Source organism: Cryptotermes secundus, unplaced genomic scaffold, assembly GCF_002891405.2.
Source record: "Cryptotermes secundus unplaced genomic scaffold, Csec_1.0 scaffold1851, whole genome shotgun sequence".
Taxonomy (NCBI): Eukaryota; Metazoa; Arthropoda; class Insecta; order Blattodea; family Kalotermitidae; genus Cryptotermes; species Cryptotermes secundus.
In genome coordinates this window covers 81,014-91,477 of record NW_019735587.1, presented here as the reverse complement: position 1 = coordinate 91,477, position 10,464 = coordinate 81,014, and the positions used below count along the sequence as shown (strand labels likewise).

At 38.5% G+C, this 10,464-nt stretch overlaps 1 protein-coding gene across 4 annotated transcripts in view; it reads right to left on the bottom strand.

Moving 5' to 3' along the window:
- Positions 1–7,055: 7,055 nt before the first annotated feature.
- LOC111869708 (protein lap1) overlaps positions 7,056–10,464 on the bottom strand; it is a 37,837-nt gene continuing 34,428 nt past the window's right edge. For all 4 annotated transcript variants that reach the window (XM_023861420.2, XM_023861421.2, XM_033753536.1 and 1 more), the window contains 2 exons: positions 10,106–10,195; positions 7,056–8,110 (listed from right to left, as the gene is read on the bottom strand). In XM_023861420.2, coding sequence (XP_023717188.1) covers positions 7,931–8,110; positions 10,106–10,195 — 270 coding nt within the window. In that variant the 3' untranslated portion in view covers positions 7,056–7,930. The remainder of the gene's footprint in view (positions 8,111–10,105; positions 10,196–10,464) is intronic.

Genomic DNA, 10,464 nt, shown 5'->3' with positions numbered 1-10,464 from the left:
TTCAATTTTGTTATGAACATACATCATTAGCGTTAATGCTTAGAAGCAAAGTCCAGCATTATGTTCAGTACATTTTTCCTTACGTCTTAGTTTCTCATATATCAAATCAGATACTATATATTCAGTTTCACATTTTTTTCAATAATTACTATTCACTCCCAATCACACGCACAACCTGGATTATCCATGCTTTTCATTTGTGTATCTATTCCCCTTCATTAGCACCAGTAACTGGGAGTATACTGTAATACTTAGTCCAATTAAATTCTGAAGTTATTTAAAGTTCATCCCCATGAAATTAGCCATTACCATACTGGGCATTCTTACCCTGAATAAGAATTTGCTGCTTCTAAAAGTTCAACAACACAGAAACTGGCAAACTAATACAGTATAGCTAGAATTATAAGAACTTTCCATCTGTAAGGAATCTTTAAAAGAATCACACGTCATACAAAGTTGTAAAAATATATAATTTTCTGCAAACTTCTGTGATGCAAATTTATAAAATGTTCTAAAAAACTATACATATACATACACACAACCATGTTACGGCACAGAACCAGTCAACAACGCAGCTTGGCTACTAAATCTACAACTTCACTTATTACAGCAAATCTAAAATTAAAATTAACATATGGCAACTTGAATGTAAATTGGCAGTACATATGCAATGAAGAGGTTCATTATATTTACCCCAGATATGATGCACAGAGGCCTCAAGTCTACCTGCTGCTCTGACAATTGTTTTATTGTCAGGTACTCCAGCCCATCCTTCAAGCCATAATTAGGGCATGTTGTTTTCCAGTTAAATCTGCTCTCGTGCATCTGAGTGGTTACTCTACAGCTTGGGATTTGAGTTAATTTAACCTAAACATGAAGAGTTAAACTTCCTGAAACTCCATATACATATATTTGCTGTACATATCTCAGTGCGATACGTACCAAGTAATGTATCTGACTTTTATTTGGAGGTGCCCAATTTAAATCTCAGGTCGGACTTCTCATGATTTCCCTCAGTCCCTCCAGACATGCCTGGGTTAGTTCCTTGAAGAAGTCCATCACTCATGTATCATTGTTTCATCTGACGCCATACAGTCTGAACTACTGTCATCTAATGGGCCAAAAATATATGTAAATCAATGGGAAATGTAAGCCTCAAAACACAAGTTACTTGCAGACCGTATGATTACTGCCAAACAAGGAAACAGTGACAAAACAATCATTTTCACATATCTATATACATCTGTACATCTGTTTATAGTAGCATGGTTGAAATTAAATCATGGATCTTTGTGGAAAGGATGGTAAACTTTTCTTTAACCTGACCAGACACTCTGTAGTAATATTGTCTCCGGGAAGTTTGAATTTTTGTAGAACTGTGCCTCAAGCAATCACTGTTAGTTTCAAGAAGGTTTGGTGCCCTTTTAAGTGACTTCTGTGGGTTTGGTCACAGGTGGGTTCAATTCCAACCTAAGGAACTGAGATTTAGACTAGCATATTCACATATTCCCGACTGAACGAATTTCATATTCAGAACATCCAAACCATTCATGTGTATACTCGTAACAAAATGGTTTTCTATTTAGATAGTAGAGAGCAACTTTAATTTATGATATTTGGGGGGGGGAAGATTTTCACGAAATTTGATATTGAGGAGTTTTACTGAAATATGTCAACATGTTTAATTTTGATTAAACTTTGATAATAATGACACACACATTACATGAAGAGCAACATGCAATTCTGTACACATCTTGCACATAACTTTCCAACTATCAGAATGAAAATTCTTTAGGACATAAGTTGAAAATAAAAATGAAATTAACATTTTATGTCCACTAAACTTTCCCTGAAAGCATTATGGTTTCAAAGATAATTAAACAAAATTGACTCTATCATGTCTAAATGCACAATTGGAGCAAATGCATCAGAACTGTCAAGCTATCTGTTGTCTCAAGTGGTTATCATTCAGATATGAAAGCAATAAAACGTCACCTTTACTGTTACCTGAACCCTAGGGAACTGTTACATTTTAACACATGCATTACTGACAATCTGTCATGAAACAGTACTGTACTGTCTTGGAAACTTCTGTCATTAGGAAGGTCCAGGAAAACCAGGTGGGACACATTAACAACTGCTCTATGAAGATGATGTAAATCTATTTGAAGATTACATAGATAACATAAAGAAAAACACCGTAACTCTAATTGACACTGGTAAGAAGGTTGGTCTAGAAGTAAATGCAAAGAAAACTAAGTATATTACAGCATGCAGACCTGTTGCTAGGTAATGGTCCATACACATGCAGCAGAGGAAAGCGTCACGTACGGTGTGATGTCAGGCAACAGTAGAACTGATGTTGCAAGTATCAGTCTCTGTGGGTTCACTTTGGAGCTATATGACTTGGACTCAGTGAGTTCGATTCAGTTCAGTTCAGTTAGTGAATGCAGTGCTGTTGAGTACAGTGGAGTGAAGTCGGTTGGTAAGGAATCAGTTCAGTCTTTGTGAGCTGTTACTGTGAGAAGCTGGTAGTTGAGGCCCGGGAAAGTTCGGGAACATCTGCCACTGAAAGGCGTTATCAGGCAACAGCTAGTGGAGACTGACAGACTGAGAACACTAGTCTGTGTGTGGCAGTGATTTGTAAACTGTAGTCATGAGTTGTATGTTAAAGTGGTCAATAAATCTGATTACCAACATAAACCCCATGTATAGTCACTCAAACATGTGACAATATGTTGCTGTCTCATCACCAGAATTCAGGGTAAAATCATAACATGAAGGCAACTAATAGATCCTTTGAAAATGTGACACAGTTTAAATATCTGGGAATGACAGTAACAAATAAAATTTGATACATGAGGAAATTAAGAGGAGACTGAATTTGGATAATGCTTGCTACCATTTGGTCCAGAACCTTTTGTGTTCTTGTCTGCTATATAAAAACTAATCTATACAAAACTATAATTTTGCCCATGGTTTTGTAGGGTGTGAAACCTGGTCTCTTGACATGAAGAGCGGAATATAGACTGAGGGCGCTGAGGAGAGAGATGAAGTGACGCTAGGTTGGAGAAAACTGCATAATGAAGAGCTTCATAACTTGTACTCTAGTAAGTAGAATGATGAAGTCAGGGAGGATAGGATGGGATGGGCATGGCATGTAGCACGAATTGGGGAGAAGCAGAATGCATATAGGATATTGGTGGGAAAGCCTGAAGGAAAGATACCACTGGGAAGACCAAGACGTAGGTGGGAGAATAGTATTAAATTGAACTTAGAGAGATAGAATGGGTGGTATGGACTGAATTAATCTGACTCAGGATAGGGACTGGTAGAGGGCTCTTGTGAACATGGTAATGAAGCTTTGGGTTCCATAAAACATTGGAAAATCTTGAGTAGTGCGTAACTGGTGGCATTTCAAGAAGGGCTTGTCTCTATGTAGCTAGTTAGTCGTGAAAACTTCAGCCACAATGATATGGGTCTTGAATTTGGCTGGAAGAACAGTAGGTGCATTTTAGCAGGTGCACAGTTGTGCGTCTACAAAATCATTGCTTTTTCCCATGCTATAGGAAATTGCATTCTATGTGATTCTAAGAGAGACTGTATGATGAGCAGGTCTCACATGCACAAGACTCAGAATACAAGTGATCAGTGACATCTGACGAGTATGGGAAAGGACCGTATTGAGCCACTTTTGGGCATTTGAGGTTATTTGAGTTTCTCATGGTAGTGACTACATTCTTCTGGGTCATGAGACAGCATGACATTTCAGAGGACCATCAGGGTGAAAGATTAGGCCAAGGAAGAAGGAATGCTAAGCTCAGCTGGTTTCAACATATAATTTTCATATTTAATAATTTCCTAAATTTGATGCTGCTAGAAACAGCTGCGATTTTGAAGGAAACTACATTCTATGAATGCAACCTTCCTGGTGCCTGAGACTGCCTCACATGTGACTACAGCTCTACACTGCTTGGAAAAGTAATATGAAAATGTTCATCCTGCTGGTGTGTTATGCTTCCTGGCCATATCTATGTACAACAGATTTGATGGTGTTTACAAATGTTCTTTCCATTTCTAGGGGATAATTTAACGATGTCCGTGAATGGTGGTGATGTTCCTGTTTTTGAATGATGGACATGGAAATAGGCCGCATTTCCAACATTTTCGAAGCATCTGCTGCTTCTTTTATCAGGGTAGAAAAATGGGTCAGGATTGTCAGGAGGCCAATATGGCTGGTTTGTTGAAGTGGCAACAGGCAAGAAACATAAGAGGCAGTGGGGTGAGAAGAAGAGGAAATAATTATTTAATCTTCTACACATCTTGCTTTCTGTATTTCACACACACAGTTCTGGCTCCGGTCTTTTCACCCTCTATATCATGTACCATTTTCCCACTTGATCCTGAAGGTGGAGACTGAGAGTTCATTTGAAACATTGCCAACATAACTTATGTCCACATGGTGCCACCACCCAAAAATAGGACCACTGTCACCAGTGGATCACACTGAAAGCCTGAAATCAGTAATATCTGTGAATAATTTCCATGGTAACCATCGAAGGGGGCATGAGGTAGCGTAGTGGTTGAGGCACTATGCTACAAGCCGGAAGGTTGTGGGTTCAAGTCCCAATGTGGTCATTGGATTTATTTGAATTGACCTAATCCTTCCAGCCGAAGAACTGATATCATGAATGGAACAGTCATTTAGTGTTCAGTTGCTATGATCCCAGCCTAACAATTTTATGGTTATTTTTTTTCAGTTTAAGCTGTTTTTTAATTAATCATTTAATGATACTGTCAGTACCTAGAGTATACAGTACCAGTGATAGGATTAATGAATGTGGAACAGTTGGTGGAATAAGAATTGATGGAGGAAATCAAAGTACTTGGAGAAAAACTGCCCCATTGTTCCGCTATGTCTGCACAAATCCCAGGCAAATTGATCTGGGGCTACTGCGGTGTGAAACTGGTGACTCACTGCGTGGGCTATGGCATGGCCTACTTCAAGATGTTTCTTATCTTAGCATTTCAGTACAATAACCACTGAGAAACAAAACGGGGAATTAATTTGACTCATCTATAACTGGATACCATTTCTTCAGCCCCTTAATGCATATCTGGTTTAAAATATTTATGTATCAGTAGAAAAAGTACGTTACTTCACTGGTAAAGCAGGTTAAGTTATCCTAATAAATACATTCCAAAATGGGTAAAACGGCCACCAAAATTTCTGGCACTGAAATTACATTATTAAAGCCTTTCAAGATATAACACTTCTAAGAAAATGCAAAAGATACATGAAATTATATGTTAACTTGGAACCCTAAAATTACAATTTTCATTGAAATTAACATTAAAGTTCAGAAAACCAACTGAAGTAAAAATTATGTACATACCAATTATACAAATATTATACAACTGACACACATTGTTGTTGCCTGGCATCACTTTCATTTCATTTAATTATATTTCCTTTCTGTTCCAGTCAATTGATCCTATAAATGATTAAAATGCTACTTTTACACTAAAACACAAAATTAAGTTTTCTGTTTTCCCTTTCTTTTTTCTCATATTTCAACAAGTGAATTTACACGTTTACTCTGCTTGTGTTATTTGCAAAGAGCATTATATTTTAGTGCTGTTACTCTAGTTAGGATACATTAACTCACTAGAACAGTCTCTCAAGCTTGCAGATGTCTCACTCTGTAGTTTAATCAGTACATTACTGCGCGTTATGTAATGTGGTAAAAAGTAAATGAATGCATTAGAACACAAACAGAGAAGCAGCTTGATGGGTTTTTCTGGCAATCAAAATAGTGAGGCCAACTTCTATAACTTACAGGTGCATGGCTTGCAATATCACAACCAAAAATTCTTATATAACATGTGTAAGAACGCTGCAACATAAGATGTACCTTGCATAAGCTTGTTATAGCAGTTCATTCAAATTATAACATGAGAGAATGCTCTCAAGATTAATACAATGGTTTCTTAGTATAGCACCTAATTCTAAAACACTTCATCAGACATCTGATATGTTCACAGATAACGGCTAGCTGCATCAACAATGAAACAAAAATAAGGCACAAGAAGTAATATAAATTCTTGTTATGTTACTGGCACCATCATTCAAGTAATATACAAATTTAAATGCAATAAATGTTTCTATTAGCATGTAGAATAATCTGCTAATAATTATTAGCAGATATACTATTATAATAGTTCAGACTGTCTCAGTCTTTAAAACGGGATGAATGAAGCACCACATTATGTATAAGACCTGATGCGGCTGCAACAACTGAAAGTGGCAGCTACCAGTCACGCCAATTTCAAACAGGTCCTGTATTTCAGAGACCTTCAGTGCCTCCATCATCAGAAAATTAACAAGTATTTCCTGATGAAAGAGACACTGGAATGTTCTGTTCTGTTCTGAACTGATGTGACTGGTAGCCCCCTCATAGTATCTTTGAAGTCACTCTAGCTGATTAAATTAATGTCATACTGTTCCAACCAAAAACTTATCATAGGCCCACACATTCACCTCAGTCTTCAATGCAACTTAAAACCGTTCACAGTCTCTCTTTAGGGTCATTCCATGTGAAGTCATCCAGATAGGTCACTCGACCATTTAAAAAAAATTATATTTTGTACACTTATTTCTACATACTTTCATACTTCAAAAATAGTAAGAAAAATTAATCCGCTTGGTTCTCCTGGTACAGCCGTTTTTATAATGTGAAAAACGCGTTTTCGGCTGAAATGGAGGTTTGCGTTCTCTTCTGCATTTTGATAACTATTCAAGCTAGAGAATCTAATAAAAAAAAAAGTAAAGCTATCCTTGTACCAGGCCGTGAAGGCTCATAGGGTTGTGAGATGTTGAGGGTCCAACACAATCTAGACAATCGGCTCAAAGAAGGTGGTAAGGTTGTCAGCCTTACGCGCTGGCCGCGCTTTAGTCCCCAGGAAAATTATTTAATTAATTCCTGGTACTTATTTCTTTTAGAGGCTGAGTAAACCCCAGGGCCTAGTGCGGCTGGAAGGATTAGGTCCATTGAAAAAATCCAATGACCTCATCAGGACTTGAACCCGTAACCTTCCAGCTTCCTCAACCAACTATGCTACCGCGTAAAAAACCAATTTGTTTCGCACGATATGGACTACAAATCATGTCATTACAAGTTTTCACTCATCTCACTTCCTCTACGTGAAATTAAGCTTGAAACTTACTTATCGATTTTTTTTTGGGGGGGGGGGATATTTTTGACCTTCAAAAACCAATGGGAGGGGGAAAGTATCAGATCTGTGGTTTCTACCCTTTCTTGTTGCCTACATGGGACAACGTAGTTTTGAGAATTAAACTTCATGGTGCAATTTAACTACCACAGTGTAGTCAGCCATCAAACATGAACTTAACTCATAACAACATGCATCACATCCAGCTTATAATATATAGATATTAAATTGCTTGGGGGCAGAAAGCATGAAGACAAGTCAATAAACCTTACCTCTAGATGTGAACGATTTTGGGTATATTCACAACACTGTTTTATATCAAAACATATGTCAGACCAGTTTACAATTCTTCGAAATCACCCTTCCAACTAATGAGGGTTATGGAAAAGCAATTAAAGAGAAGCATGGAGAAAAATCTGAACTCAGTATGGTCAAGTACCAATTTCACATAAAAGACAACTTATCTTCATTTTCTACTGACCAACAAAATTTAGTACAGAAAATGTTTAGCAGCATACCAGAACTAGCACAGCACAGTACACACTGTACGGCCATGGGGAACATCTGAGTTCACCAAAACTACTAATACTACTTTCTACTGCACAGTTCAACACAGGTTTCATTTTACAATTGCATAACTGGGCAATAATATTGTTAGCTGAGGAAGAATTCTGTATAATTAAGCACGTATTAAATCCTACTGCTGACGAGAAATCATCATGTTGACAATGCTGCCAGTCTGCTTCAAAATACCGACTGCCTGGTCATGCTCCACTTTCGTGAAATCTGTCCCATCCACCTCCAAGATTTTGTCTCCTGGCAGGAGGCAGCTGCTGGCAGGACCATTTGGATGCACTTTTGTGACAAATATTCCCTCCTACAACAGGGATGCCAAACCTTAATTTCAATTTAACTTATTTCAGTTTTAAAAAACTTTCCATATTTTTAAAACAATAATAGTAATAAATCAAATGATCTCACATGTGCAAGTAGGAACCTAGAGGGAAAAAAAATCAGTTTACAATTGAAACACTGTCCCTTTAAGCACAGGTGTCATGCACAAAACAAATAACTTTTATTTAAAACCAAAAATCAGACCTTTGGAAGAACCTCCTGCATACATCCATCAAGCAGAATTCTACAGGTTCCCAAAACAGATCCAGAAATATCAACCCATATAAACACGGCGAGGTACATGACCACTTAAAAAAGACTACTGGATCATGTGAATGGAAACGCTGAAACAAGCCATCCACACTTGTTTTGCTGATGAAGATTGCAAATGAGAGGACATTCATGCATGGGGAACTGTGTGAAGAACACAAGACTTGAGGTTCTCACAGTGGTGACTAAGAAATCCTGTCTTTGGGGATGTGATACGGGGTAGTGGTGTTGTGGGAGACTGTACTGCCTCCAACTGAAGATGGCATGACATCCATGGAGAGAGTATTCTGCATGCATGAAATATATCTGAAGGCACTATCATGGCAGGAGGAGCCACGTCAAAGCTCAGGCTGTCAACACTGGCTGTTACTGTCGATGGCTGGGTTTGGTTCCACGGCATTTTGTGTTGGAAAAAAAAGGGGCATTAGAGGCAGGCTATTCTCCCTCCAGTCATCATTTCATGGATACCAGATAAGAGGCATGTACCAGACCCGACCACCCGGCACAGTCATAGATTTTGATGATGATGATGATGATGCAAGGATTGTATATCTATATTTTGCAGATGCAACACAGGAATGCACTGAATGAGTCATAGCAGTTTCACAGGGTAAAACCTTGTGTTTTAGATGTGTACAGTTTTCAGCTCATGTGTATTCCATTCTGCACAAGCCAATGAATGATAGCATTGCTAGGTTTCATCAGTGCAAAAGAAATGATTTGATGCAAAACCATGCTGTGACATGTCACCAAAAAAACATAAATCTTGGAATCCTGTAAGCACCAAAATATCACGGAAGTGTTCACTTATTATACAGAAACAAAACCACACTGCCAGCCATAACAGTCGAGATGTGCCGCATCGTTTTCCCAACAGTCCACAACAAAGTAGCATACAGAGAGCCGGTTTGTTGCTAGAGGAGTCGTATGATTCCCAGGGCCATGAGACAGAAGCATATGGTCATGAGTCCCTCAGACCTGGAACAAGACTGACTGGGCTGGCAATGTCCAGCAGCAATTTATCAGATCAGACAGATAAAACATGTCTTAACAAAAGCAGAATGCTTCTCTGCAAACATCGACATCAAAACAATTCACATACCTGCGAACAAAAACGTCCACATGGTCAGACCTACAAAGTTTAAGGTAAGCCTAAGTCACTGCGCTATGCTGCATCTCACATGAGTGCGACAGTGTACGCTAGGCAGACAGACCAAACCATTGAGATCAGTGTTCCATATACACACATACCCGGGCGGGCTAGAGAAGTCAGCAGGGCCACGACATCTAATTCGGCAATATCACCACACTGGATAAAGCACCAGGCTACATGGCCCAACCAATATAGGCCATTGTGTTCAGGCTCCACCCCAGAAACATCAACAGGGGCAGCGGTCAGTTGGTCCTGGTGCCCGATGACTAATATAATAATGCAATAGCGAGATGAAATAATCAGAGACAGGACCAGGACAAACAAACTTGTCACTCTACCCACTAACTCTCCATTGGCTCATGCTCAATTCCAACCATGGGCCACGGGCTGCTATATGGGCGGGACAGTCCGAATCTAATGTTGCATCAGACCCTACTGATGATCCCTGCAACCAACCTACATAGCTGATTGCCTGAGAAGATTCTGTGTCAAAGTCTGACTTGCAAATAAGAATTCAGAATTCATGCTTATCAATATATTGGTCGACTAACTTACATTATCATGTTTCTCTAGAGGAGATGTGAACCCATGACCACCAGTAATACTGAACCCAAGACCAGGATTCTTTTTAATTACAACAGGAAACTGAAACACAAAGAAAATATTAACAATAATATGTCAATTGAAACTTGCACTAAGAATGCTGAGTTTCATGACCCTTACTGTTTATAACATTAGTCTTATATTTTTAAGCTCACTGAAAAACAAAATTGACTAGTTCGGATCTAGGAGTTCTTCAGAGACCTGACTCCAGGGTGTCATTATTTAACATTACATTCTTTTTTATAGAAAACAAGAACAATAACTACTACTGCAATTACAATACAATGATGAATGTCACATGAAAGTGTTAA